We start from the raw sequence: 26,136 nt of genomic DNA, 5'->3' as shown, positions 1-26,136 counted from the left end.
CAGGGGTAGTGGCTTTGCATACAGCATTAGCTATTTCCAGCCTGACCCTTCCAAAGGTTTTCATACAAACAAGTTGGTTTGTTTTTTCCCCCAGAGTTGAGGGTGTGTGTGTGTATGTGTGTGTGTGTGTGTGTGTGTGTGTGTGTGTGTGTTTGATGTCTTGGAACCCTCCTGTTTTAGCAACCAGAGTCACTGACCCCTACTGAGGTAGATAATCTGAGTGGTATCAGCTTCCCCTTGCCACTAGACTACCTATATACTAAGTCCAGAGCAGGATTAGGGCCCTGACATAGGCCTCTTGCCATCTGGCTTCTTGTCCCTGCCCCTCACCACCAAGCCACCTGGATATTACACAAAGACCAAGTCCAGGATCCAAACATGGACTAGAGACAACACTATCCCACTGAGAGGTAGAAAAATCAAATTACATTAAGATTAGGCAGACCATGAATCAGGGTTTCTTCACTGATTGTTGAGAGGTGAATAAATCAATCATACCTCTGTTCTCTTTAACCAGCCAGGACCTAGACATGAATTTCCTACTATCTTGATCCTGGCTCCTGCCCCTTTCTACCTGGCCACCAGAAGGAAACCAGGACTAAGGCCCAGATATAGGCCCCTTGCCATTGGCAACTGACTGGCTATAGGAAAAGAAGGAAAGTAATGAGTGGAGGATGACTACTAGATTGTGAACCTAAGTGAGTGGAAAGATGGTCGTATGCTCAGTAGAAATAGGGATGTTAAAAAGAATAGTGTGTGGATTTGGGGGGAGGCCACTCGCCTCCCCTCCTGCCTGCTTCCATGTTTTGCTTAAGCCGTTATAATTAACTCTCTACTGACTTCTGGGGTACAGCTACCATTGTTACTTACTAGTGTATAATCATCTAAGGTTCCATGACTAGCAAATTCTCTCTTCCACTCAGAATCCCTAAAGTTTGGAGTTGTAGGATGCCCAGGTAGAAATTCTCTTCTTTTGCTATCACTCCCTGGTACCTCATGCCCATCCAAAGCAGCTCTACCTTAATTTTAATCTGGCTTCCCCTTCCATCAAGCCCTATGACTCATCCACTTCTCCCCATTCCATTGTGAACAAACTGTCTTCGTTATTTGATTTCTTCCTCTCATGTTCCTTTTATCCCTTTGAAATCATGGAAACTGTGTCTTGCTGCTCACTGACACTTCTAGGCCCTCCTCTTATTATTGTCATTCAGCAACTTCTCCTCCTTGAGAGTCGTCCAATCCAGATCCTTATAGCAGTTACCTATTTATCTCAGGATTTTCTCTCTCCCTTCTTAAGGAGTTCTGACTTGTTTCACAATCTTGTCTCCATTCTGATCCCTCCACCTTTACTTAAGGAATTCAATTTATATGTTGATTTCCACACAAATTCCCTTGCTTCTCCATTTATCGACCTCATCTCCCATGGTATGTGCCATAGATGTACCTCATCCACACTTGTGAATGGTCACAGCCTTTATATCCTTATCACTGATATGCATTCCACCTGCACAATCAATAACTCTGAAATTCCTATCTGACCATAACCTTCCAGGCCTTCTATCTTTTTCTGTGTCTCACCCATCCTAAACCTATTCTCCTGCCTCTTTGTCTTTTCACAGGCCATCCGCCAATCCTGGAATCCTCCCTTTCTTCTCTCCCACCCCTGGCTCCTTTCAAGGCTCCAGCCTTCCCTGATTCCCCCAGCTGTTAGCACCCTCCCAATTACCTTATATTTATCTGGCATATATTTTAAATTTACAAATCTGTGTGCGTGTATACCCTGCCCTCAACATAGAATAAGCAGAGGTATACTGGAAACAACTCAAGCCAGCTCACTTAGAACTGATTGTTAAATATTCAGTGTGAGCATTTACACATCAAAAATCAGGAAATACTACAAATCAGGGCTTGATTTATTGTTTTGTTGATGGTCTGGACTTCAGAATGCTGATAATGCAGATCTGTCTTTCTTAAGCACAGGAAAGAGAAGGAGTTTCATGAGGGTGAGAAGTGAGGGGATGGGAAATGACTCCAATTAAGCAAGTAAAGCTCATAAAGCAAGTTATCTGACTTTTGTGCACCCTAACTGAATTCAATATGTAAGACTCCACAATGCCACTTGTGGTATCTTTTTTTTTCTTTCTCTGATCCTTCTCTACCTCATTTCACTACCAGATACCAGATTAGATTGAGGGTAAGGGAAAAGAGGAGGTTCACCCCACCCACATGCATACACAGTTTTTTCCTTCACTATTCTTACCTCACAATTCCTTTTCTAATCCAGTTCCTTCAAGAGCTCTTCTGAGAATTCTTCTCAAGGGGAAGAGTCAAAGTTTTATCCTTGGAGCTTTTTGGGGAAGATACGGAAATCACTGGGAACAGTGGTAGAAGAATTGGGAAGGGGCCAGGAAAGGGAAGGCTCTGGGTAGGCCCTGGGGAATAGTCCCAACTGAGCATTTTCTTTCTCTGATGTCTTTGCTTTTATTTGGGTTCTTGTATTTGTTTTTATTTTTAGATTGTACAGTGCAGTTCAAAACTGACTCTGGTGAAGCCGTCTGACCCCCCAAGCCAAACAATGATGGATTTTCCATGGAGGACAAGGCATCAATCTTATTTTTTTATTGTCTGACTGTACTGTAGGCCAGATCATGATAGCTCAGACTCCAGAACATTAGAGGAGGGAAAAGAGGGAGGAGGGCTGGAGAGGATAGTGAAAGGGGTTAGCTAACTGTGACAAAGCAAATGAAGGTCGTGGGAAGATCTCCCGATCTCTAGCTCTGAGGAATATGGGATTTTCTATTAGAATGAGAGGGTTCTTAGGTCTGGAGGCATTAAATAGGGTGCCTTGAAGCTATGAGCCTAGCCACTCCCTAAATAAAGCAGAAGAGTTTGTTGGAGTTGTCTCCTGGAATTGTTAGAGAGAATGCCCTTGGCAGTCAGCCTAACTCCAAAAGGAGTGTTGGTTATAACTCAGAAGGCAGAGAGTATAGCAGAGGCATTTATATGCATCAAAAACTAAACTAATCCTTTTCTAAATGTCCTTTCTTTTTCTGGTCAAGAGATTATGCTAATTAATAATCTAATAGCCTGGGAGGTCTCATCTTGGAGGCCTACTGGATCTGGAACATACCTATCTGAGAGAACTCCCTACCCCGCTACAATCCATAAAGATGTCAATAGTTTAAATTAAATGCCCCGATCTATCTGAAATTCCTCCTATAGTTTAGTATACAAAATTTAAGAATCACCAGTGTACTACTATGATAAATATGGTGATTCTACTGTTTGCGGGTAGAGGATTGGAAGAAGTCACATAACACCATATTTTCTGGCTTCCAGTAGACCCCTGATTTACCCAGTAGTGGAAACTGACATCTGATAGTAATCCCAGATTTATAATCAAACAGAGGTACCACCTTCACAATCTTCTTAGTCTCTCTGCCTAGAGTCACAGAACCTCAGCCTTGGCAAGGACCCTAGGGGCCATCCATTCTAACTAGAACAAGAATCCCCTTCACAAACGTACCTGATGAATCATTATCTTACTTTCAGCTGAAGACCTTGAATGAGGGAACCCACCACCTCTAGAAGCAGTTCATTTCATTTTTTGAAAGTTCAAATTATTAGAAAATGTTGCTTTGGTTTGGTTTTTCCCTGGACACAAGCCAAAGTCTACCTCTTCACAAAACCACTCACTATTCCTAGTTCTTCTCACTGGCCAAGGAAAAGTCCGATTCCTCTTCCCGCACGACAGATACTTTGATGCTTGTAGACTCATCATAGTGCAGAAATTCTTCCCTTCTTTAGGCTAAACAAGCCCAGGTCCTTCTAGCAATCTTAATATGGCCTGATCTCTTATTCTATCATCATTCTGGTTAGCTCATCTGGATGCTCTCCTGCTTATCCATCTCCATCCTTAACCATAGAGCCCAGAACTGAACAGTTTTCCAGACATGGTCTGACCAAGACAGAGTACATCAGTTTTATTACCTTTCTAGTCTTGGACACTGTACTTGGATACACTACAGAGCAGATGGTAAGAAGAGAATCATGAGAATTCCTTCTTAATCTTAAACATGGCCCAATTGTTGGGGGCAATATAGTAAGAGGTAGGTAATTTTCTTCCAAAAGTGGCTATGCCACTATTCCAATAGGGTTTAATGAAGTAGAAAGAGAAATAGATTTGGTGTTGGAACCCTGAGTTAAAATCAAGGATAGATACATGGGGGTTGGCAGGAAGAATAGCATTTACTATGTGCCCGATACTGTGCTAAGCACTTTACAAATACTATCTCATTTGATCTTTGCAACCCTTCAAGGGAAGTGGTATCCCCATTCTACAGTTACCAGTTGAGGTCGATGAGTCAGAGGTTAAGTGACTTGCCCAAGGTCACACAGATAGTAAATGAACAAGGTTAGATTTGAACTCAGGTCTTCCTAACTCCAGGCCCATCACTCTATCCATTGTACCACCTAGCTGCTAAGAGATTGATGAGAAAGAGGGAGAGAGAGGGAGAGAGAGAGAGAGAGAGACAGAGAGTAGTGAGTATGTGTGTTTGGGGGAATGGGTTGTACTTGTGTGTGCATTGGCAGGGAATAAGTTGGCAGGGGGAGGAGGAAAGGGGAGAGAGAGAGAGAGAGAGAGAGAGAGAGAGAGAGAGAGAGAGAGATTGGATAAACAAATCATTCACTGATCCATTACTTGTGTGATCTTAAACAAGTCACTTAACCTTTCTAGGATCAATTCCTCACCTGAAAATGCAGAGATAGACTAGGTGATTGCTCAGGTTCCTTTCATCTCTGTTGATATCCTATGAACTGCCTAAATTATTGATGCTATGAACTGCCTAAATGTACTAATCCTGAGTTCCTTCTTCCATGTTTTCCTTCAACCCTCCAAGATCAAGAAGAGGGGGAAAAATAACAAACCAAAGGCAGCTGCACACCAGCAATTGTTGATCAATTGGGAAGGCACCAGATTGCCCCAGAAAATGTGATCATAAATAATGGAGGCCCCCAAGCTCTGGTGTGTCTTGATCCTTGCTCAAACAGCAAGCTCTGTCATTAAAGGTGGATTCTGCCCCTCAGTCAGACATGTAACTAAGTGGAAATGCCTAAACAGAATTTCATTTGCCACCTCAGTACTTTTTCTAATTACCATTCTGAAGATTGCTGGCTGTGAAAGTCCCTTGCATGTAAACATGAGGGCAGCTCAAGGCTAATCCTTCACTGAAGGCTGTTGCCTAAGCAGCTGAGAAGAGGGAGGCCCTCAGAGGACCACGAGCCCAGCCAACTGCTTTCTCAGCTGATCTTTAATTGGCTTTCCTAACCAACCTGCCCCTTGCCCATGGCCCATTTTGAAATCTACTTTCTAACTAACCCCTGGACCCATCCCATTGTTCAGACCAACCACCAGCCTCTACTACCTTCCTATTATTCGATCCTCTTAACCTACTGGAATGTTCTTGTGTTCTCCTAATATGCAGACTCTTTCCTCTGCAAAAACTCTACTCTGGCATGTGGTTTCCATGACAAAGCTGATCTGGGTAGAAATATGGGGATGACCATACTGCTGCCTCCTTTACGATTCAGCTCTGACTGACTGTTCTTGTGGACTCTCATTTCTGAGATCATTTACAGGAAGTTGCTGTTCATTTCATATAATTGTAAAATCTTAGAGATGGAAGGTCCTTTAGACATCATCTAATAGTCCAAAGTCATAAGGTTAGGTCTCAGTTCCTCTAAGAAAACTGAAATCAAACAAGGGGAAAATTATTTGCCAAGGTCACATATTAAATCTGTGTCAGAGATGGGTATAGAGCCTCGGTCTTCTGACATCCAGCATAGTATCTTAGTATCTTGTACGTTTCTTCTCACGATGGGAAGTTCTACAACGTCACTGATTCTACCACAGACATCCTCCCACGAGCCATGATATCTGAAAATACCAGAGATGAAGTGATAGACTACATGCTACTTGGGGGCAGGGACTGATTCATTTTTGTTTTTGTATTTGTAAGCCCAGCACAGTGCTTAACACATAGCAGACGCTTGTTGGTTATTTGACTGGGCAACGTGGATACATTTTGAGGGCAAGGAGTAAAACAAAAATACATCACCTCCAGACCCTTGTGAAAGAGAACATGGAGCAGCAATGGTTCACAGACCAGGAGAGCATGAAGCTTGAGAACTATTGTAGGTGGGGGTTGGATGGATTCTTGTCAAAAAAGAGAAGAGAGAACAGAAGAAAGGAAGGGAGGATCACCAAGAAGCGTGTTTTCTTTCCACAAGCCAGACCCTAGGGCCTCTGGCTGCCAAAATGCTCAGGATAATACATTAATTCAATACCACACATTTAATTACATGTGATTTGAAATGGAATTTACTTGAATAAAGAAGAATGGCCTTCCCAGAGGCCCAGACATGCGCTTCTGTAGCAGTAGGAAGAGGAAATAGACCTGGCCCTGAACCTAGACTATAAAAGGAAGGGAACTGTAGTAAAGATAGTACTCCTGAATTGGTCACTAGTTGCAATTGTCCTTTCCCTGGAATATCCAACCCACATCACTGTATTTAATGTAACTCTCTCCGTATCTGTGAGGAGCACTATAAGGTGAACTGGTTTTCACTCTGGTCTTCTTCCCCACTAAATGAGGAAAGTACAACTAAAGATATAGTGCAAGGATTGGAAGTTAGTGGGACTAGAATTGTTTTCTCCGGTGTTATTGGGTCAGTATCAAACTAACATTTTGGCTGACCCAATTATCAGACACTTCATGATGGTCTATCACCAACAGCTAATTATCAAGTACCACAGGAGAATCTAGGTTAAGTAAACTGCCAAAGAGCACCCTATCAGATCTTCTGAACCATCTCACACCAAAAATGGTACATTATCTTCCTGATACAATAATGACTCAATCTTGTGTATGAGATTTGAGTGAGCTGGAGTCTGATAAGGAATAAAAAAGTCATCTACCAGCAACTTCATAAGTTCTACGTAACAACAGTGATTCATAAGGATGTGCCAAGTGCACCCAGGCATATTGATACTTTGTGTCTAATAATTATAAGGTATATTTTAAAGTTGTAATATTAAAAAACAAGTTTGATTTAGTTTTAATTAGATGAATAAAAATAATGTCCATTATTATTTTGTAATCACCAAACGTTCTCCTTAAAAATGAAAAAAAAATTCCCTGGTTGCAAATACAACAGTCCTTGGATGGCTTAAGGACCCAGGAAAAGAAGGGCAGGAATAGTGTTAGGGTATAGCTGGGTAGACTTCATAATGAAGACGTTTGGGGCTAGAGGGGCTGAAGGGAGGCTTCTTGGCAATATATTGCTTGGGTGCTTGGAATGTAAGCTTTGGCCATTAGTTACCTCTCTAGAGCATTGGCTTCAATATGGAAAAGTGGAAAGGATATTTAAATTGGGAGACAAAAAGCTCTGGCACTTTCCTGGGGCTGGGGTTGAAAGGTTGTGGTATTGATCCAGGATTACTTACATAGGTCTTTTGTACTTCTCCTAACCAGCCTGTTCAGTCTTCTCAACGTGCCTCTCAGTATGTGGTAGGCTTCTCTTTTGTAGAGCTCCACTCCTTGGTAAAAAGGAACTGAAATGTGGTGTGGTGTGGTGACTTAAACAGGTGAGGAAAAGAGGATGGGAAGCCAATGAAACCAAAGGAGAAATTGAGGAGCAGTAAAAAAAAAAAAAGGCTAAAGAGGTGAGGAAGAGTATGTATGATGCAGATGGTCCAGGAATTGCCAAAAATCATGTTGACCAAAATAACAGATTGATTTATGTTCCCCCTCCCCCACTTCTGTGCTTTAGAACAAATGATCTCCCAGGTCTGAAATATATTCCCTTTTCACCTCCATTTTGTAGAATCTGTAGTTCAAGTTCCACCTCCTACAAAAGGCCTTTCCTGATATTCCCTCCCCTGCTCCCCTTTACCCTTTATCCCCCTTGACATGACTTTGTATATGCTTTAATCTACTTACATGTTGTAAGTTCCCAGTAGAAAGTAAATTCCTTGAGGGCAGAGAGTATTTTATTTTCATACCTGGCATAGTATGTTACACATTAATAAATGTTGAAGTAAATTTTGTTGAATGTATACCCTGGACCTAAATTTGGGCTCAAGAACTAGAGTTAGAGTGAAATAACAGATCTCCAACCATCCTGGGCTCTTTTCCCAACTATTCCCCTCCTACTTTTTTCCAGTTTGAACTTCAAACTTTTTGTTTGTTTGAAAAATCTGAGCTAACTGCTGGTCCCCATTCTAGGTCATGTTTGTATCCTTAGACTAAAATGTGAGATTCACAGAGAATAAGGAAAGAAAGAAAGAAGCAAAGAAGGAAAGGAAGGAAGGAAGGAACGAAGGAACGAAGGAAGGAAGAAGGAAAGAAAGAAAGAAGGAAAGAAAGAAAGAAAGAAGGAAAGAAAGAAAGAAAGAAAGAAAGAAAGAAAGAAAGAAAGAAAGAAAGAAAGAAAGAAAGAAAGAAAGAAAGAAAGAAAGAAAGGAAGGAAGGAAGGAAGGAAGAAGGAAAGAAAGAAAGAGAGAGAGAAAGAGAGAAAGGAAGAGAGGAAGGAAGGAAGAAAGAAAGAGAAAGGAAGGAAGGAAGGAAGTCAGTCTGCTGTTTCTGGAAACAGTGAAGACTGAAGAACTCACAGTACTGTTTGTTCTGGGGAGGTTTCCAGCTCACGTTTCCCAACTCAAGAAGTTCAGAGAGTGAGGCTAAAGTTCAGATAAATGTCTCTTCTCCCAGGTGCCACACCGAGCTCTGCTGCTGAAAGTCCATCAAGGCACTTGAGAGAGCTCAGTATTCTATTGACCCATGTAGTACTTCTGCCCTTGGCTTCATTAGCAATTATTCCCCATCATCCCTAAACTCTGCCCATCAATACCCAACTTTCCTAATCCCCCATCTGGATACACTATGGTAAAAGGTCTTCTTTGGCTCTTGTTAAGGACTGAATAACCCAGCCAAGCTCACAGAGCAAGAGAACTTCAGAAGTAAAGCCATCTATCTGGAGTGAGAAAGTTAGGTGCTGAAAGATGGATCTCAGGCTCCTTTTTGAGTGAATCCATTCCTCTACTACTTTCTTGACTCCTCTCTCATCCTCTTTCCCTCCTTCTGGGATCCTGTTCTGGCTTGGATGTTTCTTTTCAAATATGACATTGTGGAGTACTCCTTTAAAGCCCAGATGAAGTGCTCCTGTCTCTTTTCAAACTCCCCAGAAAGCACATTCTCTTCCAACTCCCTGTCTTGGAAAATTCCCATGGTGTCTCTTCACTGGCATTCCACTTATCCCTCAAGTCCTTTCTATTACTTCACTGTTTTCTCACCAAAATAAATCCCAAAGGGAAGCATATGTGAAGAAGCTATTTCCACCACCATGGAGCAATGAGCTACAATTATAATTGTTGTGCTCTTTGGGAAATGGTTTATGAGTTTCTACCCTATGGTAAGAGGCATCAAGTGAAGGCAATTGGAAGACCTACTAATGGAACCATGAGCTAGAGAATTCAGAGTTTTGGTGTACATACCACTTCAAGTTCACAGCATCATCAAACATAAAGTCATAGACTTTGAGCTGCAATCACCATGTCATAGATGATTCCAAATCCTGTGCTCATTCCACTATACCAGTGGTTCTCAAAGTATGGTCTGGGAATCTTGAAGGTCCCCAAGACTCTTTCAGGAGGATCGAGATTGTCAAGACTAATTTCATAGTAATACTAAAACATTTTAAAATTTCTAATATGATAAATATCAATAGATATAAGATACATAAATGAAAGATTTGGGGAGGAGGAGCCTCAATAATTTTAAGACTATAAAGGTGTCTTCAGACCAAAAAGTTAGAGAAGTACTACAGTACACGTAGCTGTATCCTCCAGTTACATGTTGGCAGCCCTGTCCTACCACAGAAGTAATAGAACAGGTAATAGAACTGGGCAACATTTTAACACTTAGGTTTCCAGAGAGATGGGTAAACCCTAACTATTGACTAGAATGTACATAAATGCAAAGAGGAGGTAAAGAATCTTGTTCATGGCAAAGTTACTCCCCTGCTTTAAAATGGCCAATAGCTTCCCCTGCCTACAAAATTTATCCTTGGTTTGGCATTTGATAATCCATCCTCTAAACAGACTTCCACACTTACCTCCTAATATTCCCCTAAATGAACCCTGAATCATAGGGATCCTCTTTTCCATGTTTCCCATTTCTTCTCACACCATTTCCTCCATCTAGAATACTTCATCTCTTCCTTCCACCTAATGTATTTCCTATCTTTTGAGGCCCAGCTCAAATCTCACTTCTTCTGTAAAGTCTATCCTGACTGATAGAGGCTGAGGTGATCTCTCACTCATGTGAATTCCTCTTACTGTTTTTTACCTTTACAAGTTATTCATTTAACACCTTTCCCCCTCATTTGTTGTTGGTTATCTTTTCACCTTCTCCAACAAGATTTTAAGTTCCTTTGGGATTAAAGATCGTGTTTTAAACATCTGTGTACCTACCTTGCAGATAGGTACCTAAAATATTTGTAAATTAACTAATGGAATTTATCAATAAACCGGTGTTTTAGGAGAGTAAGAGTGTTAACCCAAGGATTGTTGGTTAATGTGTAGTTCACCTATGAAAAATACATGTAAGCTGACCTAACCATTGACATGTTCAGTGATTCATTGGCTTGTCTAAAACTTGGGTTTCAATGACGAGAAGAACGGTTGGTTAGGTGAAAGCTGGAAATCGATTAATTCGAGGGGAGAGGGGTTTTATCTAAGATTTCATAATGTGTGGTTCTCCCAGTGTGGAAACTCCCTCTATAGATATAGTTACTGTTTAAAACTTATCCTCTTAGAGAAACTCAATGGGCACTGAGAGGTTATGACATACTAGACAAAGCTAGGATTTGTCAGAGGCAGGACTCAAACACAAACCTAGTAGACTCCCAAGCTGACCCACTATACACTACTCCATGATGCTTCTCAAAGCATAAACCTTATAGCCTTAGATATTTGGATATTTGAATAATTATTCTATTTTGTCAATGGATTTCTGTAGAGAATATTTGTCCATAAAAGTTTGGAACCTAATACCACCATGAGAGTATACTTACTATTCTGTGTCTTTCCTTGAATATGTCTGTGTCTTCCATCTTCCTTCAAAGCTTAAACTCACCTGGTCATGAATGACCTTCCAGAATCTTTCCCCTCATTTGTAAGGCATACACCTCCTCCCAGAGGAAAAAGGCCCTCTCTCAAGGGCCCCAGTGTTTGGCTTCCCATTCTTACCACAGCTGTGTGCAGAGGCGGATGTCAATGAGTTTTCAATGTTAATCCCCCACATCCTCTCCCCAACATTGAGGGCCGTTGACTGACCCATTCTCCCCAACTCTGCTCCCAGATGCTTCCCCTTTATCTCCTAGAAAATGTTCTTTTCAGTTTGCTGGCCAAGGGCCCCACCTCATTGCTTTCAGACTACACCACCTCCCCCACCTACCTTCCCTTTCCCTTTCTGTCCTCTATCTCTGGATATTAAATGTCCCTTTCAATCACTTTTACAAGGAAAAACAGAGGCTCATACAACCAACTTCCTCCTCTAAATGGAGGGAAAAGACTATGAATAAGAGAGGCTGTCAGAGGATCCTGGGGGAATGCAACAGGTAGGCCTCCATCCAAGGGGTGATGTTTCCATTTATGACTCTCGCTTCTCAAGACAGTTTTTATGCCAGCCACATTTTGCTTCCCCCACCTACCCCAACATCCCCATGTCAATCCACCTCCCATTCTGGAACTTTCTCTTCTGAGCTATTAATCTGAGGTGGAACCTTGTCAAGTGCTTGTTCAAGGCCTGTGGCCTCCACTCAACTCATCTTATCTGTCTCAGCAGCTCTGGCTGTGGAGCAGCCAGCAGATTAGTTACGCATGTCCTCCCTGAGCCAGAATCCATGCTTTCCCCCTTCGTCAATCTTTGCTTTTCCAGGTGTTTTCCCACCACATCCTCTGAGCTGGTTTCCAAGAGTTTCCCTACACCAGATGTTAAATCCACTGGCCAATGGTTTCTTGGTTTGTCTCCTGAACCTTCCTCCAACTGCCCAACACCTTTTTAATTTTTTTTTTTTACTTTTTATAAGACCAGGTCCCCCTATCTCTCTCAGGCTAGAATTGTAGCAGCTACTCATGTACCCAGTTCTACTGATAGGCAAAAGAGCTGATACAGTCCATTTCCAGCCTGGGCCAGTTTGCCACTCCTTAGGCAGTCTGGTTCTTCCACCATGACCCCCCTCCCACTTGCCAAAGGCTTACCATATTGGTGCCAGACTTAGTCTGGGCATCTGGTCTGCTTAGCCAAATTCAACTCAGAAGTCCTGAGCTCAAGCAGTCCACCAGCCCCAACTTCTCCCCAATAGTATGGATTAAAGGCATGCCCTTCCTTTTTAAAAGAAAGAAAATACTGAACTAAATAAGTTCTTTTTCTGTAATTACTATTAATCCCTCCTTCAAGCTATCCTGTTGGATAGTGCCTACTCATGGTTTACCAAGTTCAGCACCTGAGTCCTTCTAGTCAGTGTAACCATAAGAACCTGAATGGGGGTACTTTGGGATTTAAAAAAGAACTTGACACCCTTCCCTATGATGACACTATGATCACAAAGCAAGTGAGTAACAGGGAGATAGAGCCTGATGCAAAAAGTCATTGCAAGATTGCATCTGCCCACCAGAACTTATTTTCACTAGAAATTTGGAGACTGGTTGAGGGGGTGGTAAGTCAACGTTACATATGTTAGGTGAGAAGTGAAATAGTCTCGGGAATGGTCGCATTTGTTTTGAGCAAGTGGGAGCCTCTTAAGGGGGCAAAGAAATTTTGCATAGGGATGTAGAGATAGGCAGGACTTGGAACCTCCACATGTCTTCAGCACCTCTAGCTCTCCATCACTTACTGATGGATACAAGTTCTCAAAGAACTTAACACTATCAAGCTTCACTGGCAGGTGACTCCCCACCCCAACCCCATCTTAGCCTCTCCCTCTCCCTTACAGCTGTAGGTATCCACAGCTCTCATTTTCAAAATGGCCCTAGTTTGATGTCCTGGGTCATTTGAGAACCTTCTAATCACTCTGTGTTGTGTGTGTGTCTTGCCCACAAGTTGCAGTTCTAGGTTTCCTTGGCTTCCTCTTATTTCTCTGCTTCTTTCTTTAGGAACAAACCTTTCCTAACTCCCCCACTCCTAACACACACACACATACACACACACACACACACACACATTTTCCCCTTATGTCTGCAGGTGACATCAGCCCCACTGCTGATCTTCTCTTTGCCTCTTTCCTCAACCACTCAGCTCCTACCATGCCATTATCAGTTCTTGTGATTCGCCCAGAGCTTGATTGCAGCTCCCCCAGCTGGATCTGAAAGGCTTGCTGATCCCCCCCCACTACGCAGGGCTCAGGCGCCAATCACTTATTTTGCATTCCTCTCCAGCCTGCTCTCCAAAAGGCCAGTATTCATGAACTGCTTCGCTTTTCATAGACCCTCTAAGGTCCTTCAGACCTGAGATTACAGTCAGTGAAAGCCTTCTTGTTCAGTTGTGTTTGACTCCTTGTGACCCCATTTAGGATGAAGGAAGGAAGGAAGAAGGAAGGGAAGGAAGGAAAGAAGGAAACACATAAGGTTTTGTGAAGTGCCTACTATGTGCCAAGCACTGCACTAAGCACTTTACAAATATTACCTCATTACCTCACTGCACCCTTGGGATGTAGGTGCTATTATTATACTCATTTTACAGTTGAAAACTAAGACAAAGATTAAGTGACTTGCCCAGGGTCACACATCTAATAATAATGATAATAATAAATAGCTAACATTTATATAGATTTGAGCTCAGGTCTTCCTGACTCCAGAAGTCTATCCACTTCAATACCTAGCTGCCACCTTAATGGACTCTCCTTAGAACAGAATCAGCTAGTTATTTATAACATTTAGTTTCTGCAACTCCTACAGTCATTCATGCCCTTGCTTACTGCTCTTTAACCTAAATGTCAAAGGTAACAAAGGCTAAATCCCCTAAAAAACCTATTAGAGATGGGTTCTTCACACTTTTTTTTTTCAAAAAAAATTATTATTATCCAAGATTCCAGGATTGGGGTACAGGGAGAGGGCATGAGGATGTCTCTAGCTAAGTGTGGCACATAAAACTAGCCATAAATACTCAGGTGGGTTTCAGAGCTGATGATAAGTTGTCATGTTGACAGATCAAATAATAGAAGTTTAGAGTTGGAAGGCACCTTAGCAGTCATGTAGTCCAATCTCCCAACCCGTGAAGGAATCTGCTTTTTAACTTCCTTGACAGGTGGTCATTCAGTCTGTGCTTGAACAGTTCCAGCGATGGTGAAGTCACAAGTTTATAAACAGGCCATTCTGCTGCTGGACAGCTCTAATTCCCCAAGGTCAAGGTTATTAGGCAAGGTCACTTCATGCGACTTACACAAGCCATGAGTCTGTCATCTGCTATTTACAGTTGCCCAGATGCTCTGTGCATTTCAGTATTCCCAGGCTCCCCAAAAAGGGCCAGGAATAGCAAAAAAGCAGATGACCAACTCATGGCCTGTATAAGGCATGTGACATGACCTAGTCTAATGGCCTTCCATTTCATCATTCTGAAATCACTAAGACTGCTAATATTAGCAGCAACTTCATTATATTGTGATAAGATGATACAAATGTGGCTCAAGTAGTATGCTACTTGATAATAGTTTATGCTTATAATTATCATTATTAGTAATAATAGGGGCAGCTAGGTGGTGCAGTGGACAGAGGGCTGAGCTTGGAGTCAGAAAGACTTATCTTCCTGAGTTCAAATCTGGTCTCAGACACTTACTAGTTGTGTGACCATGGGAAAGTCACTTAACCCTATTTGCCTCAGTTTCCTCATCATAAAATGAGCTGGAGAAGGAAATGGCAAACCTATCCAGTGTCTTTGTCAAGAAAACTCCAAAGAGGGTAACAAAGAGTTGGACACAACTGAAGAACAACTGGTTAATAATAGTATTGTTAATAATACTAATCATTATCAATTATTAGAAATTGATATTAATAATAATACCAATAGGGAACTTTACAAAGTACTGTCTTGTCTGATCCTTACAACTGTATAAGATTTATAAACCCACTTTTTCAGACAGGAAACAAGTTCAGAGAAACTATATTTTGGTACCTAATCATACATTTTTGTGCCTAATTTAGAGCTAGGTAGGACCTTAGAAATACTCTGGTCCACATGTCTTATTGTAGTGATAAAGAAACTGTGATCCAGAGTGAAGTGATGGGGCTGAGATCACATGGGTATTAAATGATAAAGTTGGAACTCTTTCCTAGATTTTTTGGAATCTACTTTGAGTGATCCTTTCATCGTGTCACACTGCCCCTCATGGTATCAAGAAAGGCAGGAAGATACAGGCCTGTTATTAATGTTTGTGACATCTGCATATTTATTGCAATTCACTGAACATCTTTCTCAATCGTCCACCAAGCAGGTCGTCAACCAATGTGTTGGGGATATTTCTATTGTATCAGCACCATGGATGTGATAGAAATGACACCGTCAACCTGTCTATATGCCTACCTCTCAGAGTTGTATCTAGGCTTTTCTTATAACTGTTACACAAGTGTGTGCATTAGCTGTTCTTTCCCAAACTGGCCCGAGTCAGCAATACCACTAAACCCCTTTGAAGCAAATATAATCTTTTTCCTACCTCACTCAGGGGAACAAGGCTGTGTCCACACTTGCCACATGGTCTATGTATGACCCTGCTGCCTCCCGTGGCTCTTGGTTCTAAGTGGCACAGTAGATAGAGCACTGGACTTGGAGTGAGAAAGACCTAAGTTCAAAGCCAACTTCCAACATCTATTAGTTGTGTGGCCCTGTCACTCGTTTGCCTCAGTTTCTTCATCTTGAAATGGTTATTGTGAGAAGAAAATAAGATAATTTTTATAGAACACTATATGAATAGTAGTAGTAGGTAGTAGCAGCAGCAGCAGTAGTAGCTGTAGTAGTAGCTGTAGTAGTAGTAGTGGTGGTGGGAATAGATGAGGACAGAATACACAAAAGCTGTCTGTGGGAATTGAAGCTTCAATACTTAAATAGGGCACTGCTCAGTAGTCACAATATCATGGCATTGAGTTAATATCAAGCATAAGAAGATATAGATTCCAAAGACATAAGTTAGAATGCCAATGTCAGCAAAAAGCAATACCTAGCATTTCTGCCTGTCTCCCCTGAACAGTGTTATCTACATGTCAAACTGTGTGCCTCCCTTCAGCAACAGGCTTCTTTAATTTTTAACACATTAAGGCACAGGCATAAACAAGAAGGAACCCTTTTTATAATTTGGTAATGCCTCAAGTACGTTGCACTTATGCAAACTCCTTAAACCTCTTAAGAAGTAATGGATAGGAAATGACCAGCAGACTAGAACTTGGGAGCCAGGCAGAATCTCGAAGATGGTGGAGGCAGAGAAGCCTGTCAGCCTTACCTCGTATTGCTCCTTGAAGGTACTCTATGCTACAGCCAAACTGAACTGTTAGCTTTCCCCTGTCCTCCTCCCCTGACCTCTCTGTGATTTGCCCCATGCACTCACTCTTCAATGCCTGGAATGGATTCTCTGTTGCAGGATGTAGTTGTTGAAGTCTTCCCCATCACTCACTCTCACTGAGTTGACTCTTTACAATCCTGCCTGTCCCCCACCCCCACCCAGGTGAGCTGATCTCTCCTTCTTTTGTTGTCTGCCAGCACATTATCTGAACCTCTCTTTTGTACTTCTCTCACTTTCCTTCATATGATAATCACACATACATATTCTTCCCCCACAAATTAACTCCTTGAAACCAAAGCTCATTTGTAGTGACCTTTATATCTCCAGTGCCTAGCACTGGTGCTTGCATACTTGCACACACACACACACACACACACACACACACACACAGTGTGGACTTGAATCAAATTGCTCTAACAGTCCCATCAGTCACATTGTTTGCTAGGGAATCTGAGGATTTGAAAATGCCAGAATTCTTTTCTGTTGTGTAACGACAGGCATTCAGATAGGTATAGGTCTGACTATAGAACAAGCTATGGCTTAGAATAGGACACAGAGTGTATTGGTTGATCCTTTAAGAATCCAAAGATAGTATTTCTGTCCAATAAATGGGCTAGTTGCTTTCACTGAGTCTTTATATAGATAATACAATAAGTCTTTATTAAGTTCCTTCTATGGTGTTAGGTACCAGAGATACAAAGACAAAATAGAAACATTCCATACTCTAAAGAGCTTACATTCTATTAGATTATTCCAGGGGGTTCATAAACACCTTCCACACATCCAGCACTGTCCCAGGTCAAAAGTAGAAGTTGGCCTATGTCTATGACTGGGGGCCTTTCTTTATCTACTATGCAATGCTGCCTTTCACTATAGGTATTAAAATGCCTAGTTTTCAGATGAGGAAACAGGCTCAGTGATGTTAAGTAGTTTGCTCAGGGTCACATAACTGGTAAGTATGAGAGGTAGGATTTGAACCCAGAAATTTCCTGGTACCAAGTTTGATGCTTTTTATACAATGTCACTGCTGTCTCGGTATCATCTTTCTGATCTCTACAGCATTTTTTATAATACTGGCTTCTAGGAAAGAATATCTTCAAGTCAAGGGTGAAACACACAACTAGTCATGAGTGACTAAGTAGAGTTACGGGATTGGCATCAATTTATCTCCTCTGCCATGCTGGCAGTCAGGAAAGGGCCAAGAGCCCTGAGGATATTGGAATGTGCTAGGCATCTTGGCAGCAACAAACAGCAGATGACCAAAAAACAGCTTGTCTGAACTATATGGCACAGGCTGTGAAGGAAATCAAAGCTTAATGGGCCTTTCTGGTTTGATCTTCAAGATCCCTCCCTGACTCGTAGTCTTTCCCCTCTTTCCTATTATTCTCTGATTTACACGTATCATATTCCAGACTGTGACCTTTAATATAACGACCTCATCTTCTTTGGTACCCACCGCAAGTTGAGGGGATCACTTTATATTCTACTCTGTTATGGGACTACATGGGTTACTTTCTGGGCAGTGCTGGTAAATATCTAACAACTGGTTCTCTGAGTTGGAGGGGGGAGGAGGAGAATGGGCACCCAATACACTTCTAAGTTTAACTAGCATTATCAGCATTTTCTCCAACACTTTCTATATCTGGACAATCAATGAAATAATAAATCACATCCTTATTTGTAGTTTGACAATTTCTGAGGCATAAAAGTGCACAACGAAAATTTAATAATTAGCTCTCCTGAGCTAGTATAAGTCGGCTCCTGCATAGCCCTGTATGCTTTCCTCTGAACCCCGACTTCCAGCTGAGAAAGAATGCAAGACCCAAGAGGGAGAAAGTATAGACCTTTTCCAGAGCTTCCCATCCCTCTTTCACCTGTGGAGCTGACCACAGATTCTCTCAGAAGTTACAGGGAAGTGACTGGCTGGGTTTCACTGTGGATTTTGCTGCCACAGCAGAGGAGAGCTGGATTAACAGCATGGTTGTCAGTTGGCCCAGGCCTCAGAGATTTAGATGCTCTCATGAGTCCATCCCTCCAGCCCCTTAATCATTTTTTGTTGCTTTTCCCCTGAATTTGAGCCAGTTGGTCGACATCTCTTCAGTCTTTGGACTCCCTGTGCAGAGCATAGAATTATGGGGATGGCTGGAAATGCATCACTCTAGATTGTCTGCCTCTTTTTAAAGATACATTTCAATCATTTGTGGCCCACAGTCCACCAAGCAGCAATGAAAAAAATACTGTTTGCTAAGCTGTATCTCCTGCTCAGAGGCAAAGACCAGAGGTCAGGACACTTGGGTACTCTTCTGAACTCTGTCGCTAACTCATCGCATGACCTTGAGAAAGCTATTTTACTGTGACTTGGTTAGCCATCTGTATGACCAATGAGATTAAAGGCTTCACGTGAAATTGCATTAGTATTCTGATGCTGTGCAAATCAGAATGTAGTGCTCTCGGCTCTTTGTAGGGTGACCTTTAATGAAGGTTAGTGATGTGCTTTGAGATCACCATTCAAAAGATCCGCTCCCTTCCTAATAACCAGCTTCCTTCTATTCAGGCCACCAAAGCTACTATGGTTCTTCACAGTGTGGCCTGACTGGTATCTCCCTTGTCCTGAACATTCTACTTCGATTTACTCATTTCCATTAACATGTCCTATCTGTGTGACTGTGGATAAACCACTTAACCTTTCTAAGATTCAGTTTACTCATCTTTAAAATGGAGATAATGATGCCTGTATATGCTTCCCTGGTACCCGCTTCCAGGGCTTTTATGACATTCCAAAGAAATCTATGCAAAAGGTTCCTTGCAAATTTTATGGTGCTTTTTATATGAAGGTTTCCTATTATTGGTACTGCTGTTTATGTAACCTAAGATCACATAGCTGCCATATCACATTGTTAGTTCATATTAAGAGGGCAGAGGAGCTTTGATTTGGTCTCACTTTGGCAGCTATCTACATGGGACACCAACCCGGTCTGTCATATAAAAATACCTTTCCTGCCCTATGAGTCTCCCTCATATATTACATGCTTCAGCCAAACCAACCAACTCAATATTCCCCATGTCCTGTGTCTTTGTTGTTCACATTTGGGAAAGCTTTGATTGGAAGGCACTGGAATTAAGAGGTGTTAGGGAAAGCTTCCTGTAGAAGGTGTGATTTTAACATCATCTCCTCCACCAGGGTATAAATTCTTTTGGTTAGCCCCTTGAAGATAGGAGCCACGCCTTCCCTATCTTTGTATCACCTCTTAGATCTAGCCCAAGGCCTAATACACAATAGGTGCTTCATAATTGGGTGAATAAATCAATGCAACATATATGCCTGTTTGACTTTCCCAGGAATCAACAGTGATATGGAACAAGCAGGCATGTTAGCAGTAAGCTCCTACTGATGGACATAAACCCACAGAAATGTTAGTGAGGGCTGTCGCTCTACCTTCCGTTGCTTTCCTAAGATATGCCACTCCCCAATCAAATTCTCCTGGGCCTGCCATATTTATGTTTCTATGACCTCTTCCTTATGGTCTGTAAAGTGGTACAGAAGAGCCTGAGTACTAAGTATGCTGTGTATTATCCACTGTAGCAAGTAGAGAACTGGAGATCCCAGTAAATGTGAAAGTTGGTGTCCTTAGGATCTTTTTCCACAGTGATGAGACATCACACCTATAGATACTGGATCTTCATCAGACATGGATAAGGCTATGTAAAAAGGAATTCGCCTTCCAAATAATGGCATTTCATGTAGCACAGGTGTTTCCAAGGGGATGGTTGGGTTAACTCAAATGGGATGATGAGCACTTTTGAAACTATAAGTACTATATAAATGTCAATTGCTTATACGATGAATAAGCAGTATGATGTAATGAGTGCTGGAACTGGAGCCAAGAAGATTTGGGTTCAAATACAGCTTCAGACACTTATTCAAATAGGATCATATGAGATTACATGTAAAGTGCTTTGTAAACCTTAAATAAATCATATTAGCTATTATTATTCTTTCTGTGACCCTGGGCAAATCATTTAGCCTCTCAGCGAGTTTCCTCATCTGTAAAATGGGAATGATGAACACTTTAATGCTTTTATCATTCCATCTTTGCCTCTGCTATATGACTCAACTCCATTCTCTATCCTTATCATGGCCTCTATCTCTCCTGCCTCTCAGTTCTTTCCCAGGCCATCATCCCTACACTGTCTACACTCTCCTCCTTTGCCTTTTTCAATTCCTTGGTGAATACACTATCTTCTACACTCAAATCCCTTGCTCCCTTGTCTTATAACCCAACGCCTCTTGTTAAACTCCAACTTAGTATTATTCCTACTCTCTGTCTCCTTCACTTTCATTCAGGAGCAGCTAATTAGGGCTCAGAGGGAGCTGGGGGAAATTAGAGAATTGTGCTGATTGGATCCACTATAAAGTTATGTTACTCAACTGGGCCCTCCCTGCAGCAAGGCAATCATTTTACATCTACCCTGTTGATTTGCTATTCCACTCACCACGGTGGCTATTTCAAATATTTTCATCCCTTCTAAAGCCACTCATGGCACCTCCTCCTCCAGTCCAGCCTCACAGCTGTGGACTTTGCTTCATATCTAATTAAAAAAAATTAAGAAAATTCACAGAGACCTTCCTCTTCTCTCCTCCACTTTGTCTTACATCATGCATACATTTGCCTGCTCTATCTCCTCCTCCACCCCTGTGTCATCTGAAGAGGAGGTCCTTCTTCTTGTCAAGACAAACCCTCAACATGCACCTTGATCCCCTCCCCTCCCAACTTTTCCATAAGATTGCCTTCACTATTATATCTGTTTTCTAATCCTCAATCTCTTCATATCTAGTCTTCTTCCATGCTACCCTCAAACACAAGCATCTTCCCCAATCCTCAAAAAGTCTTCACTTGATCCTAACATCCCTGCAAGCTGTCATCTCACATCTCTTCTCTCCTTCTCAGCTAAACCCCTTGAGAGAGCCAACTACAACAAGTTCCTCCACTTCCTAATTTCTCACCTACTTCTAAATCCTTTGCAATATGGCTCCCAACCTCATCATTCAGCTAATGCTGTTCTCTCTCAGAAATGTCAATAGTGATCTCTTAGTTGCAATTCATAATGGTCTTGTTTCAATCTGCATCCTTCTTGATCTGTCTTCACTCTTAAACACTGTCAATTACCCTTTCCTACAAGATGAATGATACCCTTTTCCCCAACGTGGGGGTTTTGTGATACTCTTCTCTCCTAATCAGTCTCCTTTGCTGGCTCTTCATTGTTATCGTGCAGGCTAACTATGGGTGTCCCATAAGGCTCTCTTCTCTGGACCATGTTTGCTTTGCCCTCTATACCATCTCACTCAATCTCATTAACTCCCATGACTTTCCCTTTTTACCTATCATCTTTATGCAGATGATTCCCAGATCAATATATCTAGCCTTAATGTCTCCTGAACTCCAGTCCCTCATTACCAACATTAAATGTCCCATAGGCATCTCAAACTCAACAAGTTTAAAATAGAACTCATCTTTCGCCCCAAACCACCCACTCTTCCCAGCTTTCCTATTACTTTCATTAGTACCAGTACCATCCCAATTATGCAAGTTTAATTTCATTGTCACCCTCAATTCCTCACTTGCCTTCAACCCATATAACTAATAATCTCATTTTTACCATCACAACATCTCCCATATACATCCCCTTCTCCCTGCTTACTCAACCTTTATCCTTGTAGTGGCTTCTCACCTAGACTATCACTTCACCCCTAGACCATTGCAATAGTCTACTAATTGTTCTGCCTGCCCCAAGTCTCTCCCCCACTCCAATCTGTCTCTGCACAGCTGCCAAAGTGTAGGTGTGACTGTGTCACACTCCTCTCTATTCTTTCAAGAAACTCCAGTGGCTATCTAGTACCTCCAGAATAAAATATAAGCACTCTTTGTTCTTTTCCTTTCTTTCCTTTCTTCCTTCTCCTTCTTCTTCTTTTTCTTCCTTCCTTCCTTCCTTCCTTTTCTTCCTTCCTTCCTTTTCTTTCTTCCTTCCTTTTTGCTAATGGTCTTTACAATTTTACCCCTTCCAACCTTTCTAGTCTTCTTACGCTTACTAGCCTCCATATACTCTAAAATCCAGGTACACTTACTTGACATTCTTCACACACAATGCTCCATCTCTCAACACCATGCATTTGCCCAGGCTGTCTCCCATGCCTGGAATGTTCTCCTTCCTTAACTCCAATTATTAGCTTCCCTGCCTTCCTTCAAGATTTAGCTCAAATCTCAGGTTCTACAGAAGACCTTCCACCACATCTGCCCTAGTCCTTTCTTTTGAAGATTACTTTCTATTTACACTGTATTACATTTACACAGTTATTTTTGTGGTTTCTCCTATTAGAATGTGAGTCCCAGAGTAGGGGCTGTGTTTTTGCCTTTCTTTGAATCTCTAATGCTCAGTGTAGTACTTAGCACATAATAGTAAGTGCTTAAGAAATGCTCTTGATTGATTCCTTACTGAGGTTCTAAGGAGATGTTAACACGTGTAACACTTTGCAAATCTTCAAGTGCTATAGAAATTTCCATTATTATTATTCAACCAAATGACTGTGGGGTAAAAGTGCCTAGAGCCCAAGGATGACTGACATCTTTCCAAAAGACAAATAATTCAGAAAGTTGACCTGATCCAACTGACTTTTGAACTCCCTGGAGATTCTGACAGAGTTGTAGCTAACATAGAACTTTGCAGTGAACAATCACTTTTAAATAGAATGCTCCACTTAGGGTCAGAGAATTAGCTGCACAAATTACAAGATGGAGAAAAACTAGATTCATATAGAAAGATTGTATTTGGTGGAAAGAGAAACTTAGCTGACAGGAATCCCACCATCAGTCAGCGCTGCCAGATGGCTACCAAAAAAGCTAATTAGATCCAAGGCTGACTGGAGCATGTCCTGCCCAAGGAGGGCTGATAGGATAGTGAAATCATCATAGAAGGAACATTTAAAGAAAATAATATTTTACTTGTAGCAGACAAGGGGCAGAAGAGGGCTGGGGGATCACTGCTGTCTTCAAACATTTGTGGGACTGCCATGTGGAAGTGCACGGTTACCATGCACGGTTAATGGTGGAAAGAATTTAGCTGGGAGTTACAGGGAAGCAGATTTCATTTCAGTGTAAGTATGAACTTTCTAATAATTTTAGGAGTTCAGGAATAAAAACGCCTGTTGATTTAGGTAGAAAACCCCCCGAAAAATGGCTCAAGCAGAATCTAGGTGCCAGCTATCATGACCTTATAGAAGAGATTCTTACGAGGCGTGGGGGGGAAGGAGGGGGAGATGCGGCATGGAGGGGGGTGCATTGGACTAATGACCTCTAAAGCCATCTCCAATGTTAATATCTCTTATTATAACTAATTTCCTTTATAATCCCAGATTCATTCTTAAAAGATTCCATCTCCTTGCTACTCCATGATGAGGATTTTGGAAAAACCAAATACCAGATGCCTTCTTAGATCAGTCAACAAGTACATTATGTGCTATATATTTGCTGTTGTTGTTGAGCTGTTTCAGTCATGTCCAACTCTTTGTGACCCAATTTGGGATTTTCTTGGCCAAGATACTGGAATAGTTTCCCATTTCCTTCTCCTGCTCATTTTTGCAGAGGAGGAAACTGAGGCAGAACTAAGTGACTTGTCCAGGGTCACACAGCTAGTAAGTGTCTGAGGCCAGATTTGAACTCAGGAAGAGTTCCTGACTCCAAGCACAGCACTCTATATGTGCTATATATGCACTATGCTAAATGCTTTACAAATAATTATTTCATTTGTTCTTCACCATAACCCTGGGAGGTAGGTGCTGTTATCATCCCCACTTTACAGATGAGGAAAACTGAGGAAAACAGAGGTTAAGTGATGTGCCAAGGGTCACACATCTAGTAAATGTCTGAGGCTAAATTTGAACGCAGGTCTTTCTGACTCCAGGACTGCTGTGTTACCTGGCTCCCCTAGATGCCACACCCTAGGAGAGTGGAACATAAAAGGAGAAAAATCAGTATCACTAACACCAAGACGATCATAGTATAACAACTTAACCTTAGAAAATATTGATAAGGGAAGAAAAACAAAGACTATAAAAATATTTCCTGAGTATATATCTTTTCATGGCATTAACAACAAAAAATTATTTTAGCACAGTCCCTCACCTACAGAAATCTCACGGTTCAAACATCCCTCACTTCATCTCCCACCTCTTCTTCTCCTTCGCTGAGGTTGCCCAAGCATGGGGGAGTAGTCCAGCCTTCTGGCACACAAAAGACATCTGCTTAAAATGGATTTCCCCATCACTCTGTGCCAAGAATCTCGGCCAGAGCTGTAGAGAGTTCAAGTATACATTACACACACCCAGATGGAACTGAAAATGCACGCTGATATCTCACAAGATGGGGTTTTAGAGGGTCCCCTCTCTGGGCTGCCAATAGGCTCAAGCAAAACATATTGGATCATATTTTCCTCTTTTTGCTCTAATAAATCAACATGCTACAAGCTCATCCAAACCTAGTCTCTTCAATCATTCAGGACATTGTCTCCATCTTGGTGACTTATCTTTTGACCTTATAGCTTTATTGATGGTAGCTCCAACCTAGGTATGAATCTAGCAATAGAGTGAAACTCCCACATCAATTCATTTTGCTAGTTGTTAGAGGAAAGACTGAAGCAATTGAAATAAAGTTTTTAGATTATCTGTGTATTTAAATTATCCATGCTACCCCTAAGCCCTCTGCCATAAATAATTGAAATCTGGCTAAAGATACTTGAATGAGAGCAGAATGAGTCATTGTTCTGTCACATCTGACTCTTTGTGACCCCTTTGGGGGTTTGCTTGGTGAAGATACTAGAGTGGTTTACCATTTTCTTCTCCAACTCATTTTATAGATGAGGAAATTAAGGCAAACAGGGTATAGTGACTTGCCTAGGGTCACACAGGCAAGATTTGAACACATGAAGAGAAGTCTTCCTGACTCCAGGCCCAGCACTCTATAGATATTTAGTATATACCGATTAGAATCACTTCTCCCCATCTAAACTGCAAGGGTGATTATGGTGCATGAAATTAACACCTCTTTGTTTACCACCTTTGTTCAAATCCTCACCAACCTGCCTTCTCTATAGAATCCTAATGTCTTTCTCTCCATGGCATGCCAAGTACTTCGTAGACAAGATGTCAATCATGCCTTCAACATGTCCAGGGGATAGCAAAGGAAGGGAAAATTACCTACATTTTTCAGGGCAGGAAACAGAGGTGCAGAGTTAAAATGATATTCTGAACTACACAGTAAATCTGGCAGAGTCAAATTAGGACCCAGATCTCCCTCCCTATCATCACCTCCAACCCCAAAGTGTGCCACTTAGGATATCACAATAATCTGGGACACAGGGGGCAGCTAGGTGGTGCAGTGAGTAGAGCACCGGCCCTGGAGTCAGGAGGACCTGAGTTCAAATTCGGCCTCAGACACTTGACACACTTACTAGCTGTATGACCTTGGGCAAGTCACT

At 41.7% G+C, this 26,136-nt stretch overlaps 1 protein-coding gene across 1 annotated transcript in view; it reads right to left on the bottom strand.

The window, feature by feature from the left end:
• LOC118829620 (NT-3 growth factor receptor-like) overlaps positions 1-23,697 on the bottom strand; it is a 99,361-nt gene extending 75,664 nt beyond the window's left edge. The window contains exon 1 of the mRNA XM_036736569.1: positions 23,607-23,697. Within this exon, the coding sequence (XP_036592464.1) occupies positions 23,607-23,697 (91 nt within the window). The remainder of the gene's footprint in view (positions 1-23,606) is intronic.
• Between the last annotated feature and the right edge of the window lie 2,439 nt (positions 23,698-26,136).

The sequence above is a fragment of the Trichosurus vulpecula genome, chromosome 8, assembly GCF_011100635.1.
Source record: "Trichosurus vulpecula isolate mTriVul1 chromosome 8, mTriVul1.pri, whole genome shotgun sequence".
In the NCBI taxonomy this organism is placed as follows: domain Eukaryota; kingdom Metazoa; phylum Chordata; class Mammalia; order Diprotodontia; family Phalangeridae; genus Trichosurus; species Trichosurus vulpecula.
The sequence above is the reverse complement of the archived record's forward strand: the minus strand, read 5'-3'. Positions and strand labels throughout refer to the sequence as shown.